Below are 23486 nucleotides of genomic sequence, written 5' to 3'. Positions count from 1 at the left end.
CACAATGTTCATTGCAGCACTATTCACAATAGCCAGGACATGGAAGCAGCCTAAGTGTCCGTCAACAGATGAATGGATAAAGAAGATGTGGCACATATATACAATGGAATATTACTCGCCATAAAAAGGAACAAAATTGAGTTATTTGTAGTGAGGTGGATGGACCTAGAGTCTGTCATACAGAGTGAAGTAAGTCAGAAAGAGGAAAACAAATACCGTATGCTAACACACATATATGGAATCTAAAAAAAAAAAAAAAAGGTTCTGATGAACCTAGTGGCAGGACAGGAATAAAGATGCAGACGTAGAGAACGGACTTGAGGGCACGGGGGGAAAGGGGAAGCTGGGATGAAGTGAGAGAGTAGCATTGACATATATATACACTACCAAATGTAAAGTGGATGGCTAGTGGGAAGGTAGTTGTAGATTGATATGCAGTCATAAAAAACAGTAGAGGGAGATCCCATATAACCCTTCACCTAGTTCCCCCAAAGGTATCATCTTGCACAACTAGTACACAGCAATAAATACCACAACGAGTACATTAACATTGTATAATCCACCTCGTTCAGATGTCAACAGTTTGACATGTACTCGTGTGTGTGTGTGTTTGTGTGTGTACTTATTTCTATGCAGTTTTATCATATTGTGGATTTGTGTCACCACCACGGTCAAGACGCAGGACAGTTTCATCACCAGGACCCCTCATGCAAGCTTTTTATAGTCACATCCATCCACCTCCATCTCAGCTCCCCTAATTCCTGGTTGCCACTAATAAGTTCTCCATCTCTCTAATTTTGTCATTTTAAAAATATTTAAAAATGGAATCATACAGTATATAACCTTTTGGTTTTTGGGGGGGAGGGTTTGTTGTTGTGTTTTGCTTTGTTTTGTTTGGCAGTGCAGCAAGGCTTGCAGGGATCTTAGTTCCCTGCCCAGGGATGGAAGCTGGGCCCCGGCAGTGAAATCGCCAAATCCTAACCACCGGAACACCAGGGAATTCCCCAGTATGTTACCTTTTGGAACTGACCTTTTTCACCAGCATAATTCCCTTGAGAGGCATCCCAGTTGATACATGTATCAATAGCTCACCCCCTCTTCCTGCTGAGTGGTGTTCCATGTATGGATGTGCTACAGTTTATTTAACCAGTCACTTGTTGGAGGACATCTGGGTTGTTTCCAGTTTGGGGCTATTACAAATAAAGCTGCTACCAACATTGGTGCAGGTTTTCGTGTGAAGATGAGTTTCCATTTCTCTGAAATAAATGTCTAAGATTGCTGGATCATATGGTTAAATGCATGTAAGAGACTGCCAAACTGTATCCTGGAGTGGCTGTACCATTTTACATTCCCACCAGCAATGTGTGAGTGATCCAGTTTCTCTGCATCTTCTCCAGCATTTGGTATTATCACTAGTTTTTATTTTAGCCATTCCAGTAGGTGTGTATTGACAGCCAGTTGTGGTTTTAATTTGCATTTCCCTAATGGCTAATGATGTTGAACATCTTTTCATGGGCATATTTGCCCTCTGTATGTTCTCTTCAATGAAATGTCAGTCTGTGTCTTTGGCCCATTTTCTGATTGACTTGTTTGGTGTTTTTTACTTTATGTTGTGAGAATTGTTTGTATATTCTAGATAGTGTATCAGCCTTGTGTCAGATATGTGGTTTGCAAATATTTTTTCCTAATCTGTAGCTTGTCTTCTCATCATCTTTGCAGAGTCCTTTGTAGAGCACATATTTTTAATTTTGATGAGGTTGATTTATCAGTGTTTCCTTTTTGGGGGTCAGACTTTTAGTACCAGGTCTAAGACAAAGTAGGGTTTTGATTCCTGCCTCCTCTAATGTGCAGTGTCTGATCATGAGAAAGAAGGCGGTGGGGCAGGATGGACACTGGAGTGTGAAGGGTTGTTCTTCCAGCCTCTGTCTAGTTTGGACTCTGGTGTGTGTCATGGTGAGTTGCTGCTCAAGGTTATGGCCCCAGGGTAGACCTGGTCCTACAAAGACTGTAAGATGATGATGGTGTAAAGCAAAACTCCCAAAATCTCAGTTTCCAGAACCATACGTGGTACCTTCTAACACAAGGCCTTTTTGCACACGAGATCCTCTGTCTGGAGCACTCTCCCCTGCCCCCAGCCCCCTCCTGCTTTGTCATATAAAGTTCTTCCTCCAAAGCTGGCCTACCCGGCCCTTCCTCAGAGTACCTCCTCAACCCCTGCCTGCCCCCATCCCCCCAGGTGTGTCTCGGCTCCCTTTGTTGTAAATTTCACTTGCTGTCATACCACTTGGGAAGCAAATGTGTCAAAATGAATGTCAATATCCATTCAGTATTTATGATGATTTCATTAAAGTCTGTTTCCCTCTAGACCAAGGTTTCTCAGCCTCAACCCTATTGACATTTTGGAGGCGACAGGTCCTTGTTGTGCAGGGCTGTCCTGAGCCCCGTAGGGTGTTGAGCAGCACCCTTGGCCTCCGTCCACTATATGCCAGTAGCACCCTCCCCCTACGCCCAGTTGTTACAACCGAAAATGTCTCCGGATGTTGCCGGATGTTCCCTGAGGGAGAAACTGCCCAGATGGAGAACCACGGCCCTAGACTCTCAGCTCTGGGAGAGTAGGCACCAAGCCCATTTGTCCGTGTTCTCTCCCCAGCCCTGTGCCTGACACACTAGTGCTTCATTAATATTTGTTAATGAAATAAATGAATGGACGAACAGTACCTGCTATCGAACAGTTCTTTACGTGGCAACCTTGGAAAGACCACCTGATTCTTTCAAAAGAATCAAGTGGGTTTCATTGTGAATTTGAGCCTCAAAATCTAGAGTTCCTCTCTTCATAGTTGAATACAGTTTCCTTGCCCTCTTCCCCTGCTACCTGAAATAAAGATGCAGGAGTCTTCGAGTTCCTGCTTGATTAAAGCCCACATCCTCTGTTAACACTGCCAGAGCACCTCCATCATTCACAGGGCTGGGAGGCCTCCCACTATCTCTGAACGCTCCTTCTTCCAAGAAAAAGAGGACATCCCTGCCGGCAGAATGGGAACCTCGTGCAGGTGGCATTTTGCCGGTAATTTGGCTCTGCTGGAGACGCAATTCAGCATTCGTCTGCTGAGTCTCCTTCCCTCTCTGGCCTCTGCTCCCTTTTCATGAGGAAAGGGAGGAAAAGAGAGATTTGGGCTCAGTTTTGCTTAGCTAAGCATGTAACTGAATATAATTAGTTCAGAAAGTTCCCAGGGAGTAAGTACAGTAGTCGTAAGAATAATTTAGGGATGTGTGAGCATTTTAGGTTTTTCTCTGTACCTGGCAGTTTGGTTCCCTGAATGATAGAGCTGACTTTGCTTTGGGGTGGGGGGGGTAAGGGCTGCTGGGCATGGGGGAGCAGGCAGTGGGTGGGGAGGAGAGGCTGATGGGGGTAACGGCTGGGTATGCCAGCCTCGGGTCCCTACCGCTGCTTTATGGGAGGGGTCTCATTGGTACTCAGAGGTGCCGCAGCAGAGGGAGGCCGGGGCTGGTCCTCCCCCCGCCGTGGAGGAACAACTGGGCCCGCTGTAAACGCCTTCCCTGCCCATCCTTGCGGGATGCTTGGCATGACGCAGACATTCTCCACTCCTGCCGCAGAACGTCCGCGGGCTGTAGAAGAGCCTGATTTGATAAGGTGGGCTGGCAGGCCAAAGCTTTAACTACTGGTACCACAAACCTTCCCTTTTGGGATTCACAAAAGGGATGGACTGGATCCCTTCCTCTCTCGTGGGTCAAAAGTTCCAGGGAGGACCACTGTGACGGTGTGAGCACAGTTGTTGCTTTGACAAGAAACAGTCTGTGACTTCAGACTGAAGGCTCGATTCTAAGTTAAGGAAAGTCAGTTGTGACGCATTGGGGAAGAGTGGAAATGTGTGCTTTTTTGTGCTCTAGAAGAGCCTTCCTTATCCTCAGCACAACTAGCGTTTGGGGCTGGATAATTCCTTGAGGTGGTGACCGTCTCCTGCACCGTAGGACGTCTGGCAGCATCCCTGGCCTCAACCCGTGAGAAGCCAGTAGCACCCCGTCCCAGGTGTGACAACCCAAAACACCTCCGGACGTTGCCAAATGTCTCTTGGGGGGCAGTGCCGCTCTCCCTCCCAGCTGGAACCACTGCAGTAGAGTAACAAGCTTTCTGTTCAATTCCTGTGCCCTGTAGAGCTGTGGTCACTTGTTTACTCCGAGTACTTGGTGATTTAAGCACAGGACAGAGAGGTAGAAAGAAGGCAGTGTTTCTTTACTTTTTCCTTGGTTGACCCTTTAAACTCCCGCACAAGAGTCACCATGATGTATTGACTAAAAGTGTTGGTTTTCAGACATCTCTTCACCTTGTATGATCTGTATGATCTGGGCAGGTCATTTAATTGGGCCTCAGTTTTCATTATCTGTAAAATAAAAGTACTAATGCCTACTTCTTAACTTGAGGATTCAGCTAGACGTTGAATTTATAAAGCTCCAGGTACAGTGTCTGGCATATAGTAGGCATTCCATAAATGATGGCTGGTATTCTTGAGTACTTAAGAATGTATTTTACAAGTTTTAAACAAATTGGATTTTTTTTTGAGTTAGCAATAGCAGTTGCTGCTGCTACCTAAAATAGTAATGGGAACAGTTAATTTCCATAGAATTACAGCTTATTTCATAACATTATGGAGTTCCAACTATATAGTAGGTACTATGCTATATATGCAGGGAATAAAAAAATTAACTGTAATCCCTGCCATTAAATATCTAATATGTAGGTTTAGCCACATAAATGGGTCAAAGCGTGTTCATCAAAATAAAGCCATCGCTTACTGAAAAAGCTCAACATGAAATGGTCCATGGGTTGTAATGGGGTGTAGCATTCATTTTAGTGTAGATAAAAGGATCCCAACATATTTCTCAACTCTCTCATTTTCCAATAAGTACCATTTTTTATTCAAGTTTTTATGATCCTGTGATTCAACCGCTGTGATTTAATTGTGTTCTGTAGCCTTCTCTGCTCCCTCTTAGTACACATCTCAGCTGAGCTATCTGGAATATATTACCATATCTTTAAGTTTTCTTCAAGGATAGTTTCCTAGCTTCTGAATGATACTGTGTTGGATGGATGTCATGAACTATCCTTTATTGTTGGGTGTCGTAAGCTGTGCCCTCCCAGATGTAGTCCCTGAGTCAAGGATAAAGTGTAATTGATTCGTTGAGGAAGTGCTCCCAGGTGAAACAGTAAAGGAATGGAAGAAATGGGAATTAGAAAGGGAAGCAGCCTATCAAGGGGCAATATCAGGTGAAGTCCTACATCAGCCTAATCCCACGGGGAGCTCTAGAGAGTCTGTTGCACCTTCGGGTGGTCTGTGCCACCTTGAGGCAAAGAAGCTGGGCTTTTGTACTCCTGACCAGTAGTCAGCGGCTGTTGACCTCCCGGATGGCAGAATGCTGTATGTAAACTCCCAGCCACTTAGAACCCACTAAGATCGTGGGCTCCAACTCACAATAGCAAGCCTCTGAAAATAGCAGGTGCAAACGATTAGCAACAAAGCACACAGACTCTAGAGGAGAAATGCACAAAGCTGATAAGAGGTCACCCACGGTGTCCCTTCATTGGAAATTTAGGTCGCAGTGATCATTGTTATTGCAATTTATCTATTGCAAAGAATATTGCAGTGATTTTGCTACTAGAAATAACTCCACAGTGAACATTTTTAGACTCAAATCTTTTTTTTTATTATTACCTTAGAACTGAGTGATAGAAAGAATATTACTTTTCCAATAGGTATATACATTTTAAAGAATATGCATATGAAAAATTGCCTTTCAGAAAGATTTTTATCAATTTACACTTCCAACACTTACTGTTCATTTTCTTTTTTAGCAACAATCTAGAGAGCATTGATTTCTCACCTATGAACTGAAGACCTGTAGACAACATCAGAGTTATTCTCAGGGGTCAGAAAAGTCATGTTCCTGGTCCAGCTTTGAGTAGAGACTGAATAAATGATATCTCAAAATATGATTGTTTTGAAATGTATCAAGATGCTGTTATGTATAGATAAAAAGCATTTGCATTTTATTAGTGTTTATGAATTCATGGTAGCATTTTATCATGTATTTTCACCAGTACTAAAAATATAACTAGTCATGAAGCATCTGTAACTTTTTTTTAGGTCTCAAAAAGGTGCTACCTTGTTTTAAAGATTGAGAACCACGAGTCAATATCACTATGATGTCTTAGGACATGTCTTGACTATTGATTAGAAAATCACCCATATAAACTGTTTTGTCTTAAAGATTTGTCAGTAAGAAAGTCTATACGACTTGGCACCATACATAATAAAGCAGATTTAATGACCCAAGTCAACAGACTAAAAAGCACATCTCAGAACTATGAAAGGTTTTTTGGAACATACCTACCTACCTCCACCCCCGCCATAATAGAACCCCTTCTTTCTCTTATAAGGGTAAGGGAACACACCAGCATTGTCTTATTCTGTGTTTTAAATAGTCTAAAGAAATTATAAAGACACAGACAGGGCTATATCAAGGTGGAAGTATTGTTTGACCTGTTTTCTTAGCTCGATCCTTGAGGCTTTCTAAATAGCTGTTGAAGTAAAAATCAGAGACTGTTTCAGGTCTTGAGCAATGAGGAAGACAAGGGCGACATTTACTGAGCCCCTACTCTGAGCCAGATACTGTGCTAGTTCCTGTCTGCCTTTCTGTTGTGAATATGGAATTCCCATAACCACCCTTGAAATTTGATTTCTAATACAGTAAAGGAGAAAGCTGAGGTTGATAAAGATCGTGACTTGCCTTGGATCTCTTGGTTAGTAGATGGTGAAATTGGGATTTGAACCTTACATGAATTTCCCCTGACACTTAGAGGAAAATAGAATAAATGTCCCATAATCTTGTATTTTAAAAGATGGACACCTCTCAATTTAAAAAAGACCATAAAAAAAAGATGGACAACTAACAAAGCCCCAATTGCCTTCTTCCTCATAACCTTCCCCTTTCACCTCAAAAGAGATTTCAGAATGAATGGTATGTGGATGAAAGACACTTGGATATCAGTTAGAGTGTACTTATAATATGTCTCTTTGTCGAAGGAACCTTTTAGACATTGTTGCCATACATTTCAGTAGCTGAACATTTCTTTCCTGGATATTTTTAGGTTCCTTTCTGGAAAAATTAATTAGTGTCGTAGATCAAGCATATACTTTGAAGTCTGATAAAAATGTAAGAAAAAAATCCAAAGAGGTCTCTAAGTCTCTCTCCAGTAACCTGAAAGAAGACATTTTAGAACCACCAAGCTACTGTCACTTTGATCAGTTGGCATTTCCTGATTGTTCTCTTAAGTCTTAAGAATGCTAACTCATTCAGATAATACTCTGTACACTTCCCAAGGGTATCAAGAGGCCCTTTAGTTTTGCTTGTTCATCTCATTTTCTGACTTAAGAGAATGTGGTAGATATTTGGAAATGAGGACAGGTTCTGGTGGATGTAGTTCAGTAATGTTTGTAGAGGCTAGAGGGACTAGAGTCCTCCTCTCTCCATTATAGGACCAGACCTGAGGCTTAACCACAGTTATTTGTTCATTAGCAACTGCAGTCACTTTGCAGATACAGCCTTCACTTCCATAGGTCAACTCCTGAAGTTCTCCAGAATGCCTATTGCCAAACACCCTTAACAGTGTTAGGCCTTTGCCTGTCGGCAGAGTGTTGGTGAGGAACATTTGGCCTGACTGCTGGGCAGCACAGTCCTACTTAAGGCCACTTAGGAGTCTCAGTTTGGCAGCCTTTCCTTCACATTTACTTCTTTGGGAAGCTCTGTCAAGAAAGCTGTTGGAAGAGGTCATGATTCTAATATAATCTGATGTGCTATTTTTTCTCCTCCTCCTGTAGCCCCCCCCCAGAAGAACTGGTTAATCCAGAGGTAGATTAATAAAGGATCTTAGTTTCCAAGAACCAGGATCCTAGGAACACAGAGACCAGAAGGATATCAACAGTTTCCCAGTGCCTGAGAACATGTCAGCTTTCATTGATGGGAGGGAGCTGGTTGTCACACCTTGCCCCCCCACCAAGATAAACTGGGGGACTGTCCTTGTTATGCTGTGGGCCAGTTGTTCATTCCAGGAGCTTGCATTGTTAGGACCTCACTCAGGATGGGGTTGATCCAGGAGACTCAGTGCCTTCACATGAGGGTGATTCATTTTGATTATCCTAGCCCAACTTTTAATGCCCAGCTCACTCCCCCATATTTTCATTATCTAGTGTGCCTCCCCTATGCCATACAGCCCTGGGAGGCAAACCAATTCACAGGGTAGCAGTCTATCTTCCATAACTTGAATTTCAGTATTCGGCTATAGTCCAGAGAGGGATGTAAGTGGATTTTGGATTTTTCTACATGTCTGTTGCCCAGTATCCCCACAGTTAACTTAGGGTTTATTTGGTCAAGATACTCAGATTGTGGTCTCTAAATACTGCCTCCCACTAAAAGGAACCAGAGTTCCCTAGAGAAGTGTCTGATTCCAACTGGGTATGCAAAATGAGCCTGGAACATCTTGCCAAACCAGAAACAAGGAAGCTATTGAGACTACAGGGTCACATAAAAGGTTCAGGAGCCAACCTGAAGAGGATCGTTCTGAGCATTAATAAAAGTAATAACATTTTAGTAAATCAAAACCCTTAAAATATGTTGAAAAACATGAGTTCGTAATTATACTAAGCAGACAAACAAAGAAACCCCCTCTGGTCAACACCAAGAATTCTGGGTAACCAAGTCATTATTTGGAGAATGATACAGGGAATGGATCTTGCCTTTGCTATACAAACTGAACCTCAAGACAACCAAATCGTTGGTTATGGGAAATTTCTTTTTATAGAAATATTCCAACCAATAAATGGAGAAAGAAAGAATTACAAAAGCACCATTTGGCAAGCCATAATAAAGCAATGCACTTAGGCAATGATCATGAGTAACTGCTAACGTCACAGAAAAGAGACAGACAGCCGCTGTTTCCTGATTCCAGCCTCCTGGGCAGTACCTCTGTGAAATACTCTTGCAAAAAAGAAATTTGAATCTGATCAGCCTCTAGAGCAGAAATTGGCAAACTTCCTGTGAAGGGTCAGGTAGTAAATGTTTCCTGGCTTTGCAGTCCAACTGGGCAGCTGTCTGTTCAGCTCGCTGTAGGAGCCTGAATGCAGCCAGAGACAAAACAAAAAGTGTGGCCAGATCTGGCCCAGGAGTTTGCAGACTGCTGTTCTAGGTCTAACTACAAGTTTACAGGAAGTAAGGAAGACAGAGGAGCTTGCTAAACAGCATCACATGAGTGCAATTAGCAAAATCTAGACTGGGAAACTCTATAGGACAAGTAAGCTGGTTTCTTCAGTAAAAAAGTTCCAAGGAAAAAGTTAAAAATAAAGCAACTAGGGGAAGATTTTTTAAAAGACAAGAGATATATAACCAGTTGCAATGTTTGGAGCTTATTTAGATCCTGATTCAAATAAACTGTAAAACAGAAGTTAATCAGGAAAATTTGGACACTGACTAGATATTTAACATAATAAAGAGTTATTAATTTTTGAGTGGGATAATGATATTATGTGTGTGTGTATTCCTTAGGTTTAGAGTATATACTGAAAATATTTTGAATTACATGCTCTCTAGAATTTGCTTCAAAATAATCTTTGATTTTGAAAGAAATAAAATAAGCCACAAGTTGATAATTATTTTTTCTGGATGTTGGGTATTGAGGGTTTATCTTGCGTATATTTGAAATCTTTTATGACATAAAAAATGTTTAAATATATACATTTTACAAAATATATCACTTTACACATTTTTTAGAGAAGAAGAAGGGATGGAGTATTTTCTGTTAGGCACTCCTGGGTCCTCCTAAAACTGGTGGGAATCATCTGGCTAAGAGTTGGTGCCAGAAGAGTCTTTCCAGTGTTTTTTCCCCCCAACACTGTTTTCACACATCTTATTTGTTATTCTAAATAGACTCGACAGATATCATATTATTTATCATTTGAGCCGACAGATATCATGTTATTTATCATTTGCTCATGTGTTATATGTAACAGACATTTTGTTTTGTAAAAAAAGAATTTATAAGGTTGAAAGTAAGCTTCATCTTTTGTGACCAACTATACTAGGCTCCCATTGTTTAATGGATGAGCGTTTGTTCAGTGCAGGAGTCTGGCCACAAGTGCTTTTCACAGCCTGGGGAGGTAATGTGAGTGATGGCAACTGGTGGGGAGCAGAGGGGGCATGTAGGAAAGCAGGCGCCCAGCTCCTGGGGCAGTTGCTATGCAGGATGTCTGCCGTGGGAATGAGGGCCCTGTGTTACCAGAACACCCATTCATTTTCCTTTTTCCTGAGAAGAACTCTAAATCTAGATTGTATGTGACATTATCTAACTTTTAGTTGCTTAAAATATTTCTACAATGCCTTGTCTTCCAAACCAAACACTTGCACAGCTGGATTAGACCTCTGATTTAGCGTCTACACAATGGCAGGGCCCTAAATGAGAGCCTGTGGGCACCAGGATTCTAAAGTGCCCTGGCCCTGCTTTCTGTGAGCTTCCAGTCTAGTTGGGAGGGAAAAAAACATACTTGAAAAACAAAATGAGAGGTGTAGATAGGAAATGCTATGGGAATTCAGAGAAGGGGGTGGCTAACCCCATCTGGAGAAATTAGGGAAAGCTTCCCACAGGCCACGGAAGGAGTTGGGGGAAGCCCTGGTGTTCTAGGTGGAGAGCCAGGGAGAGAAGCACTGTCACGGACATGGGCAAGAGCAAGGCCCAGCAACAGGAAACCAACCCTTTAGGAGGAGAGTCAGTGGCCCTCCATAGCCCACCCATGAAGGATGTTTCAAGACAAGATTGTGTTCTGTGCAATCAGGTGAAAATAGGCAGCAAACAGTGGAAAGCATGGGACTGAAACTCAGCTGAGGATCTGAGCAGCAGATCAGAGTATCATCTGTCTAGAAGTGATGGTTGAAGTCATGGGGCCTGTAGAGTGTGTTTCTTTAATGCCTGCCATTGGCAGGTGGTACATTTATATAGGTGGTAGGGATGCTCTCTGAGTCTGACATTTCAAAACTACCAACCCATTGTTTATAACACTGAATCTTACTTAAAGCTCAGAGCAGCACCCAAATACTTCAAAAACGTTCCCCACACTGGAAAGGAAAGGTTTGGAGTAAGAGAAACTAGACGTCCATGGGGAAAGAGAAGCCCACATATGGAAGGATATGCCTGTGGTAATGGCTTTATGTATAGGTATATGATCTCCCTCCAAGGATGGCCTAAAGTAGAGACTTTTTCAGTGTTAAGAAAAGATTATTCAAGAAATTGAAATATTATATAGATTATGATTGTCCATATTAATGCTATGTAATACATTTGAGCAACATCTTTATCCCTTCCCTTATTTGAAAGTTTAAAGTATAATTTCTCTTAAAAAATAAAACAGGATGTTATTATGTTCTTCCCATAATGAGAATCTCTTCGTTCTAGAGAATAAGCATTTCAAAGCCTGATAACTCCAACAGTTATTTCATGTAAAAGACTATCTATTTGGACATGAATATGTGTTAATATTAGGAATGTTATCAGCCTATAATAATGTATGGATTAATACCCACTTTCCTGGCTACTGAACTTTGGAGAGAAGTGAAAGCTTAGTCTTGGACATATACACAAGCCAGGTGAGTTTAGACCACTGAGCATTTAGCCTAGGAAACTGAGGCCAAGAAGAAGTTATGCCCAGAACATCAATCAAAAATAGCTCTGATGATTCATTTGGAGATTGGTTCAAGATGGCGGAGTAGAAGGACGTGCACTCACTCCCTCTTGTGAGAGCACCAGAATCACAACTAACTACTGAACGATCATCGACAGGAAGACACTGGAACTCAGCAAAAAAGATACCCCACATCCAAAGACAAAGGAGAAGCTGCAATGAGATGGTAGGAGGGGTGCAATCACAATAAAATCAAATCCCATAACTGCTGGGTGGGTGACTCACAAACTGGAGAACACTTATACCACAGAAGTCCACCCACTGGAGTGAAGGTCCTGAGCCTCACGTCAGGCTTAACAACCTTCGGGTCCGGCAACAGGAGGAGGAATTCCCAGAGAATCAGACTTGAAGGCTAGCGGGATTTGACTGCAGGACTTTGATAGGACTGGGGGAAACAGAGACGACACTCCTGGAGGGCACACAAAAAGTAGTGTGCGCATCAGGACCCAGGGGAAAGAGCAGTGACCCCATAGAAGACTGAACCAGACCTACCTACCAGTGTTGGAGGGTCTCCTGCAGAGGCGGGGGGCAGCTGTGGCTCACTGCAGGGACAAGGACATGGGCAGCAGAAGTTCTGGGAAGTACTCCTTGGCATGAGCCCTCCCAGAGTCCACCATTAGCCCCACCAAAGAGCCTGTAGCCTCCAGTGTTGGGTTGCCTCAGGCCAAACAACCAACAGGGAGGAAACTCAGCCCCACCCATCAGCAGACAAGCAGATTAAAATTTTACTGAACTCTGCCCACCAGACCAATACCCAGCTCTACCCACCACCATTCCCTCCCATCAGGAAGCTTGCACAAGCTGGCCTCATCCACCAGAGGGCAGACAGCAGAAACAAGAAGAAATACAATCCTGCAGGCTGTGGAATGAAAACCACATTCACAGAAAGATAGATAAAATAAAAAGACAGAGGACTATGTACCAGATAAAGGAACAAGATAAAACCCCAGAAAAAGAACTAAATGAAGTGGAGATAGGCAACCTTCCAGGAAAAGAATTCAGAATAATGATACTGAAGATGATCCAGGAAAAAGAAAAAGAATGGAGGCAAAGATCGAGAAGATGCAAGAAATGTTTAACAAAGACCTAGAAGAATTAAAGAACAAACACCTAGAAGAATAAAAGAACAACGAAACAGAGATGAACCATACAATAACTGAAATGAAAAATACACGAGAAGGAATCAATAGCAGAGTAACTGAGGCAGAAGAACAGATAAGTGACCTGGAAGACAGAATGGTGGAATTCACTGCCATGGAACAGAATAAAGAAAAAAGAATGAAAAGAAAAGAAGACAGCCTAAGAGATGTCTGGGACAACATTAAATGCACCACCATTTGCATTATAGGGGTCCCAGAAGAAGAGAGAGAAAGGACCTGAGAAAATATTTGAAGAGATTATAGTCGAAAACTTCCTTAACATGGGAAAGGAAGTAGCCACCCAAGTCCAGGAAGCGCAGAGTCCCAGGCAGGAAAACCCAAGGAGAAACACGCTGAGACACGTAATAATCATATTGACAAAAATTAAAGACAAAGAAAAATTATTGAAAGCAGTAAAGGAAAAATGACAAATAACATATAAGGGAACTCCTGTAAGGTTAACAGCTGATTTCTCAGCAGAAACTCTACAAGCCAGAAGGGAGTGGCATGATATACTTAGAGTGATGAAAGGGAAGAACCTACAACCAAGATTACTCTACCCAGCAAGGATCTCATTCAGATTTGGCGTAGAAATCAAAAGCTTTATAGACAAGCAGAATCTAAGAGAATTCAGTACCACCAAACCAGCTCTACAACAAATGCTAAAGGAACTTCTCTAAGTGGGAAACACAAGAGAAGAAAAGGACCTACAGAAACAACCCAAAGCAATTAAGAAAATGGTAATAGGAACATACATATCGATAATTACCTTAAATGTGAATGGATTAAATGCTCCACGCAAAAGACACAGGCTCGCTGAATGGATACAAAAACAAGACCCATATATATGCTATCTACAAGAGACCCACTTCAGACCAAGGGACAAATACAGACTGAAAGTGAGGGTATGGAAAAAGATATTCCATGCAAACAGAAATCAAAAGAAAGCTGGAGTAGCAATACTCATATCAATAAAATAGACTTTAAAATAAAGAATGTTACAACAGAAGGAAGGACACTACGTAATGATCAAGGGAACAATCCAAGAAGAAGATATAACAATTATAAATGTATATGTATATATGCACCCAACATAGGAGCACCTCAATACATAAGGCAAATACTAACAGCTATAAAAGAGGAAATCAACAGTAAGACAGTAATACTGGGGGACTGTAACACCTCACTTACACCAATGGACAGATCATTCAGACAGAAAATTAATAAGGAAACACAAGCTTTAAATGACACAATAGACCAGATAGATTTAATTGATATTTCTAGGACATTCCATCTGAAAACTGCAGATTACACTTTCTTCTCAAGTGCACATGGAACATTCTCCAGGATAGACCACATCTTGGGTCACAAATCAAGCCTTGGTAAATTTAAGAAAATTGAAATCATATCAAGCATCTTTTCAGACCACAACACCATGAGATTAGAGATAAGTTACAGGGAAAAAAAATGTAAAAAACACAAATACATGGAGACTAAACAATACGTTACTAAATAACCAAAAGATCACTGAAGAAATCAAACAGGAAGTCAAAAAATACCTGGAGACGAATGACAACAAAAACATGACAATCCAAAACCTACGGGATGCAGCAAAAGCAGTTCTAAGAGGGAAGTTTATAGCTATACAAGCCTACCTCAAGAAACAAGAAAAATCTCAAATAAACAATCTAACCTTACACCTAAAGGAACTAAAGAAAGAAGAACAAACAAAACCCAAAGTTAGTAGACGGAAAGAAATCATAAATATCAGAGCGGAAATAAATGAAATAGAAACAAAGAAAACAATAAAAGATCAATAAAACTAAAAGCTGGTTCTTTGAGAAGATAAAGTTGATAAACCATTAGCCAGACTCATCAAGAAAAAGAGGGAGAGCACTCAAATCGATAAAATGAGAAATGAAAAGGGAGAAGTTACAACGGACACCGCAGAAATACAAAACATCCTAAGAGACTACAGCAAGCAACTCTATGCCAATAAAATGGACAACCTGAAAGAAATGGACAAATTCTTAGAAAGGTATAACCTTCCAAGACTGAACCAGGAAGAAACAGAAAACATGAACAGACCAATCACAAGTAATGAAATTGAAACTGTGATTAAAAATCTTCCCACAGGGCTTCCCTGGTGGTGCAGTGGTTGAGAGTCTGCCTGCCAGTGCAGAGGACGCGGGTTCGAGCCCTGGTCTGGGAGGATCCCACATGTCGCGGAGCAACTAGGCCCGTGAGCCACAGCGATGAAGAGCGGCTCCCACTCTCTGCAACTAGAGAAACCCCTCGCACAGAAACGAAGACCCAACACAGCCAAAAATAAATAAATAAAAAATTAAAAAAAAAAAAAAAAATCTTCCCACAAACAAAAGTCCAGGACCAGATGGCTTCACAGGTGAATACTATCAAACATTTAGAGAAAAGCTAACACCCATCCTTCTCAAACTCTTCCAAAAAATTGCAGAGGGAGGAACACTCTCAAACTCATTCTACTAGGCCACCATCACCCTGATACCAAAACCAGACAAAGATACTACAAAAAAAAAAAAAAATTACAGACCAATATCACTGATGAATATAGATGCAAAAATCCTCAACAAAATACTAGCAAACAGAATCCAACAACACATTAAAAGGATCATACACCATGATCAAGTGGGATTTATCCCAGGGATGCAAGGATTCTTCAATATATGCAAATCAATCAATGTGATACACCATATGAACAAATTGAAGAATAAAAACCATATGATCATCTCAATAGATGCAGAAAAAGCTTTGGACAAAGTTCAACACCCATTTATGATAAAAACTCTCCAGAAAGTGGACATAGAGGGAACCTACCTTAACATGATAAAGGTTATATATGACAAACAAAGGAAACTATAAACAAGACGAAAAGACAACCTTCAGAAAATATTTGCAAACAAATCAAGGACAAAGGATTAATCTCCAAAATATATAAACAGCTCATGCAGCTCAGTGTTAAAAAAAACAAACAACCCAATCAAAAAATGGGCAGAAGACCTAAATAGACATTTCTCCAAGGAAGACATACAGATGGCCAAGAAGCACATGAAAAGCTGCTCAGCATCACTAATTATTAGAGAAATGCAAATCAAAACTACGAGGTATCACCTCACACCGGTTAGAATGGGCATCATCAGAAAATCTACAAACAACAAATGCTTGAGAGGGTGTGGAGAAAAGGGAACCCTCTTGCACTGTTGGTGGGAATGTAAATTGATACAGCCACTATGGAGAACAGTATGGAGGTTCCTTAAAAAACTAAAAATAGAATTACCAGACTTCCCTGGTGATGCAGTGGTTACAAATCCGCCTGCCAATGCAGGGGACACGGGTTCGAGCCCTGGTCTGGGAAGATCCCATATGCCGCGGAGCAATTATGCCTGTGCGCCAGAACTACTGAGCCTGCGCTCTAGAGCCCATGAGCCACAACTACTGAGCCCACGTGCCACAACTACTGAAGCCCGCGTGCCTAGAGCCCTTGCTCTGCAACAAGAGAAGCCACTGCAATGAGAAGCCCGTGCACCGCAACGAGGAGTAGCCCCTGCTCACCACAACTAGAGAAAGCCCGTGTGCAGCAACGAAGACCCAATGCAGCCAAAAATAAAATAAATAAATAAATAAATTTAAAAACTAAATAAATAAGATAAAAATAGAATTACCACATGACCCAGCAATCCCACTACTGGGCATATACCCAGAGAAAGCCATAATTCAAAAAGACACATGCACCGCAATGTTCATTGCAGCACTATTTACAATAGCCAGGTCATGGAAGCAATGTAAATGCCCATTGACAGATGAATGGATAAAGAAGCTGTGGTACATATATACAATGGAATATTACTTAGTCATAAAAAGAACAAAATTAGGTCATTTGCAGAGCTGTGGATGGACCTAGAGACTGTTATACAGAGTGACGTAATTCAGAAAGAGAAAAACACATATCGTATATTAACGCATATATGTGGAGTCTAGAAAAATGGTACAGATGAACCGGTTTGCAGGGCAGAAGTTGAGACACAGATGTAGAGAACAAACTTATGGACACCAAGGGGGGAAAGCCACCGGGGGGTGGGGGTGGGGGTGGGGGTGGGATGAACTGGGAGATTGGGATTGACATGTATACACTAATATGTATAAAATAGACAACTAATAAGAACGTGCTGTAGGGCTTCCCTGGTGGCGCAGTGGTTGAGAATCTGCCTGCCAATGCAGGGGACACGGGTTCGAGCCCTGGTCTGGGAGGATCCCACATGCCACGGAGCAACTAGGCCCGTGAGCCACAATTACTGAGCCTGCGCGTCTGGAGCCTGTGCTCTGCAACAAGAGAGGCTGCGACAGTGAGAGGCCCGCACACCGCGATGAAGGGTGGCCCCCACTTGCTGCAACTAGAGAAAGCCCTCACACAGAAACGAAGACCCAACACAGCCATAAATAAATAAATAAATAAATAAATAAATCAAAAGTTAAAAAAAAAAAAAAGAAACTGCTGTATAAATAAATAAATAAAATTCAAAAAAATTTAAAGAAAGAAAAACTGCTCTGATTCCAAGTTCTGCACAGCCCCTGACACTGTCCCAATGCACTGTTATGAAACTACACACAGACATCTCACAAAAACTTCCCAAATCCAAGGAACTAAGAAAAACACCCCTGGCAGCCTTCCCCCACTTTATAATGAAACTGTTCTTTTAGCAAAAAATTCACAACCAAGAAAAATTCTGCTAAATAAGGTGGGTATTTATTTGGGAGACTGTCTTTGCTGATTCCAAGACCTTGGAACTTAGCTTTCTCTCGTTACTGTTGTTTTCTACCTGTTTTACAATCTTCTACATAAGTCTACAGTATGTGGGTGAATCAACTTTAAGCTATCAGAGGCAAAACCAATTTGATGTCCTTTATGAGTATGCAGATTCAAATATTTATTCAAATATTTGCTGATCCAGGAGGATTTCTTTGGGAAGCTTGGGGAGAATAGCTAATGGCACACTGAAGGCAGATTCCAGAAGCCATCGTAATGCAAGAGTCAACAGTTCAGATTGATGAAGTTGGTGCCAGTCACCGAATTTGGCCATTTGTAACAAAGAAGGTACAAATTGTTTTATACTTATGATGGCTTTGTAGTATATTAAATGTTAAAGAGGAAGTTTATTTCCAGAAAGAAAGAAGCAGGGGAGCGGACACAATGTCTAATTTTTAGACCAAATGAGTAGAACTTCCATTCAGGATTTGGAAGCGCTCCATTATCCAACAGGCTGAAAGTAACTCAGGGGATTGTCGTGGTTTTAGAGACAGTCCAAGGTGCCAAAGTCAAAACAGGCCACGCTGGCCATAGGAAAGCCCCAAGTGGGAGTGTATGTAGGTCACTTACATGTTTTGAATTTAGACAGGCTGTGTTTATACAATCATTTTACAATTAAGCGCTGGATAAGTTCTGAATGTTCTAAATTTTTGATAATGTGCTTTTTTCCCAACATATAAGAAAATTGCACCATCACCTTGAACAATGATGTCTTTAATGGTTCACCTTGGGGCCCTGAGTGTTTGGTGGAGCACAGGCGGGGAACTCTGCCTCTGCTGACAGGCCTCTTCCCACCCCAGTGAATTTCACTCTGCTTGAGAAGTGTTTGGCGCTAAGAGTGAGTGAGGCTCAGGACTAAATTAGTCACGCTCAGTAAACATTATTTTGATGCAATGAAAAAGAATGAACAAAAATAGAAAGTGTATCAGCCATCAGGTTTAATCCCACACGTATTTACTGAACATCTACTTGGGTGGGAAGAAGGCCAAGTACATAGAGAGGAAGGCAAGGGAACACACATGCCCGTTTTGCCCGATGCTGTCCTGGTGCCCTTTCTTTCCCTGGAGCATATGGACGTTATTTCCCCTCGCTCCAGGTCTCCTCTCTAAAAGGCTCCCCTCTTTCTTGTTCTCTGCAGACACCCCCAACCTCCCCCATGTAAATGCACATAACAGGAGGACAAGTTGTTTCCTGGGGAAACTTGTGCTGATCAGAAGTCTCGGGTCTATAAGGGAGGGACCAAATTAGCCACATCTCAAATTCTGCTTTTGTTTTACCAGCTGCCGCTTCTAAGGTCTTATTTAATGAAAGTATTTGCTTTTCCATAAACACATGTAAATTTCCTACCTCTTGCTTGTCACAGCCAAAGAAAGCTCAGTAAGTGGTAGTCAAGGAAGAAAGCATATTTCAAAAAAATCACTGTAACTGAGAATATCAGTATAAACAATGCCATCTTCACAATTGATGAATTTGCCAATTGTTCTGCCCTCTTGTAGATTTAAGGGTGTCACTTAAATTTATTTTCATTAACAATTCATTAATTAAGAAAGTTATATATATGGTAAAAAAAAAGAAAGCGTGTAGTTATAAGATAATCACAGCAACCCAAGGGATTCACTCCCTTATTTCAAACTCTCCAGTGCCTTCTTTCTTTTGTTTTTTTTCTTAATTTATTTGATCGCACTGGGTCTTAGTTGCGGCTCACCAGCTCCTCAGTTGCGGCACGTGGACTCCTTAGTTTTGACTCACGGGCTCCTTAGTTGCGGCTCACCAGCTCCTTAGCTGTGGCACGCAGCCTCCTGAGTTGTGGCATGCGAACTCTTAGTTGGGACATGCATCTGGGATCTAGTTCCCTGATCAGGGATCGAACCCGGGCTCCCTGCATTGGGAGTGCAGAGTATTAACCACTGTGCCAGCGGGGAGCTCCCTCCAGGGGTTTCTCATGACCCCTAGAATGAAATGCAAGAGCCCTACCTGGTGTGACAGGCCCTTCAGGATCTGGCCCCTTTTTCTTCTTCACCTCCTCCCCCACCTCTCCCCTCCATGTCCCTTACATCGCTGGCACACCAAGCTCCGACAATCCACCTCTGTTCCCACCTCAGGGCCTTCGCCCTGCCGTCCTTCTGCCTGGCACATCCTTCCCTCCTTTCTCGTCACTCAGCTGTCAGCACGCGTGTCCCTCTGCAGAGGTGGCCTCCCTGCCTGTCCTGTCCCATGCTCCCCCACTCCATTCACTCACTTCACCGTGTCTTATTGTTGTGGCCTGATCCCTCTCTGAAATGACTTTATTGCCTCCTGGTTTACTTTCTGTCTCCCCTCTAGAATATAAACTCCAGGAGGGCAGGGGTCTTGGCCATCTTACTTATATTTCTATGCTCAGCACTTAGACAAGTGCCTGGCACACAGCAGGCTCTCAGTAAATATTGGTGTGATTGGATGAAGGGTGGTAACAAGGATGAAATAATGATTAGAACTGTGTCTGGCACAGAGTTGGGACCAGCAAGTGGAAGTTTCCTTCCTCTCGCTCCCCATCCCCCTAACAAAATATACATAAAGGAAAACAATCTAATCTACACTGTTGTGTCTTGAATATATTAAAGACATTCAGTTACACTGAGTATAGTAAATCATATCTAGCTGAATACAAAGTAGCCTCCAAAAAAGTATTCATTAAATGTAGAATGTAAATATTTTCTTGATTTCATTTTTCAGGTTGTCCTTGCCAGAAGGAACCATGAATTGGCATTTTCCCTTCTTCCTCGTGGCCACCGTGACATTGCCCTCTGTGTGCTCCCAGTTCAACCCCCTGTCTCTGGAGGAACTAGGCTCGGACACAGGAATCCAGGTGTTCAATCAGATTGTCAAGTCCCGGCCTCATGACAACATCGTCGTTTCCCCCCACGGGATTGCGTCCGTCCTGGGGATGCTTCAGCTGGGAGCCGACGGCAGGACCAAGAAGCAGCTCACCACGGTGATGAGATACGGCGTGAATGGTGCGTGCGCCTGGGCCTGGCTGGCGGGCCTTGCAGGAGTCCCGGTCTGGAGGGCCCCTGGCTTGGTCTTTGCTGACCGCACCGAGGAGCAGAGCAGCTGGGAGGGGTCTTGCTGGTGCCGCCTGGCCTTGAGGGCCAGTCTCCTCTAAGGGACAGTGGCAGTGCTAGGAGTTAGGAGAGCTGGGTTCTCGTCTCCGTTCGGTAGCTGTGGGACCTTGGGCAGTCACTTGACCTCTTGAATGCCCCTGTTTTCTCATCTCTAACAAGAAGACTTCCCGTCTGCCCCCTCTCTATGTTGTACAGGGCTCAGAATGCATCATGGCTGTGAACGTACTTTTAAATCCGTAATCTGGGGAGGTGGGTGGGTGTGACCATAGAGGGCAGCCCGGGTCAGCCTTATGCTGATGGAACCGCTCTGCGTCTCAGTTGAGGTGGTGGACGCACGAATCTCCATGGGGGGTAAAATTGCATAGAGCCACGCACACACACACACACGCACATGCACACGCATACGTATGTAAAACAAGTGAATGAGCTCTGGGGACTGCACCAGTGGCAGTTTTCTCATTGTGGATCTGTACTACCATCATGCAAGATACTACCATTGGGGAAACTGGGTGAAAAGTGGAGATATACAGGACCACCTTGTATATTGTTTTGCAACTTCCCGTGATTCTATCACTATTTCAAAATGAAAAGCTATAAAAGAAGTTTGTTTAAAAGTAAGGCCCAGGGCTTCCCTGGTGGTGCAGTGGTTAAGAATCCGCCTGCCCATGCAGGGGACACGGGTTCGAGCACTGGTCCGGGAAGATCCCACATGCCGCGGAGCAACTAAGCCCGTGCGCCACAACTACTGAGCCCGTGTGCCACAACTACTGAGCCTGCGCTCTAGAGCCCACGAGCCACAACTACTGAGCCTGCGTGCCACAACTACTGAAGCCCACGCACCTGGAGCCCATGCTCCACAACAAGAGAAGCCCCAGCTCACCGCAACTAGAGAAAGCCCGCGCGCAGCAAGGAAGCCCCGACACTGCCAAAAATAATAAATAAATAAAATAAATAAATTAAAAAAAAAAAAAGTAAGGCCCAGTAGGAATGGTTTCGTTTTCTTGAAAGAAAGCCCCGTTTTAATTACCTGTTTAAGCTTAAGAGCTTACACCCCCTAGTGCTGTCCCTCAGCTTTAGCTCAGGTTTCTCAGCCGAGTCCCCTCCCACCGCCCCCTCCACAGTGCTGGGCATGGGCCAGCGCTAGCCTTGGAGCCCTTCCTTGGCACCAGCCTGTGCCGTCACCTTGACAAGTCACATCTCACATCCAGGTTTTAGTTGCTTTACTGGGAAGCGAGGATGTTTTCCCACTCACATTCCTCCACTCCCACTGGCCATAAAGTTCTAGGAATCTTGACCACATCGGTGCCTTCTCTGGGAGAGGAGGAGAGATGGGGGTTTGCGTACTCCAGGGCTCCCCTCTGTGCCCCAGTTAGATCCTTCTCAGTGTAGCCCCCGGGGGCTGCCAGCACCAGATGCCCACCCGCCCCGCTCTGTTTACAGGGCATTAAACTGTTGCGTGAGTTTGCAGTTTGTTCACCTGTTGGAAGCACTGGGGGACTAAATATTTGGAACACACCGTTATACCCTTGCTTGGAAGCCCACAGAACTCTTGGTGATTTATAACCTCATAGTGAATCACCCACGGGGTTCCTGGCCTCTCCCAGCACCACCCAGGCCCTGTCGGCCAGCACCATTCCAAAAGAGCAACTGGATTGTCCTTGTTTGTCTTCCCGCTGAGCCACATTCATTTTAAGTAGTGTTTCTCAAGTTTTGACAATATTGGTCTGTTGGCAACTCCCCCCAACCCCCATCTCTTCTTCCTCCAAAATCACGAGCAGTCGAGTTGTGGAATGACTTCAGTTCACATGACAGACTCACCGGGGGAGGCCGGGTGGGTTTTCAGGCCCTGCTTTGGGCTCAGCCTCTGAGAACTCAAGACAGCGGCACTCTGGTTGAGGGGAGAGGCAGGACAGTCTGGGGCACAGGAGGAGGATCTGCCCTGATCTTTTCTGGGCAGGAGACTGGGGACCGTGGAGGAGTTGAAAGGGACAAGTGCCGCGATTGGGCTCTGAAGTCTGCTGGTCCCTTCGTTATACAACGTGCCTGCCCACTCCTGCTGGGCCTGCCCCACAGAACCCGTGAGGGGTGCAGTCTCCAGAGGCCTCACAGAGGGCCAAACCGTGGGGCTCTTACCTGCCATTATTTTAGAATGACAGGTCAGCTCTCCAGGGGACCGTCAAGGTGACTCTGCCGGTTGTTTTAGGACAGTGTCATTTTGAAAGGACCCCAAGTGAGTAAGACAGATCTGTAATTCGAGCTCTCTGTAGGAACACATTTCATCCTTTATAACTTCTTTCCCTCTTTTCCATGCTCTGAAACTAAATGGAGCGTGTATGAATGGCCTGTGTGAAATAAAGCTTACGTTGCCATAAAACTAATTCCCTTACTTTGTGAGCTTCGTATCAAGTAAAAATCACCTTGTTCTTGGATGGTGGCACATGGCCATTTTTTATAGTCTTTCTGATGCTCAACTTTATGCCTTTTTTTCCCGAAAATAGAGAAACATCGTGTTGTTACATCTTTGGCAAGAAAGGAAATAGCGCTTCAGATTGTTAAGAAAGAGAGACGGGATTAGGAAGAGTCCTTTGGTTTATTCCCCCATGGC

The 23486-nt window shown here is 43.3% G+C and overlaps 1 protein-coding gene across 2 annotated transcripts in view; it reads left to right on the top strand.

The window, feature by feature from the left end:
• SERPINE2 (serpin family E member 2) overlaps window positions 1-23486 on the top strand; it is a 74734-nt gene that overhangs the window by 25257 nt on the left and 25991 nt on the right. The window contains exons 1-2 of one of the 2 annotated variants that reach the window (XM_036857976.1): window positions 17951-18068; window positions 20493-20773. In XM_036857976.1, the coding sequence (XP_036713871.1) occupies window positions 20515-20773 (259 nt within the window). In that variant the 5' untranslated portion in view covers window positions 17951-18068; window positions 20493-20514. Of the gene's footprint in view, window positions 1-17950; window positions 18069-20492; window positions 20774-23486 lie in introns of those variants that run through there. The other variant, XM_036857977.1, reaches the window with a different exon arrangement.

This window comes from Balaenoptera musculus, chromosome 7 (genome assembly GCF_009873245.2).
Source record: "Balaenoptera musculus isolate JJ_BM4_2016_0621 chromosome 7, mBalMus1.pri.v3, whole genome shotgun sequence".
NCBI lineage: Eukaryota > Metazoa > Chordata > Mammalia > Artiodactyla > Balaenopteridae > Balaenoptera > Balaenoptera musculus.
Note: the sequence above shows the minus strand (reverse complement) of the source record. Positions and strands in the feature narration are given on the sequence as shown.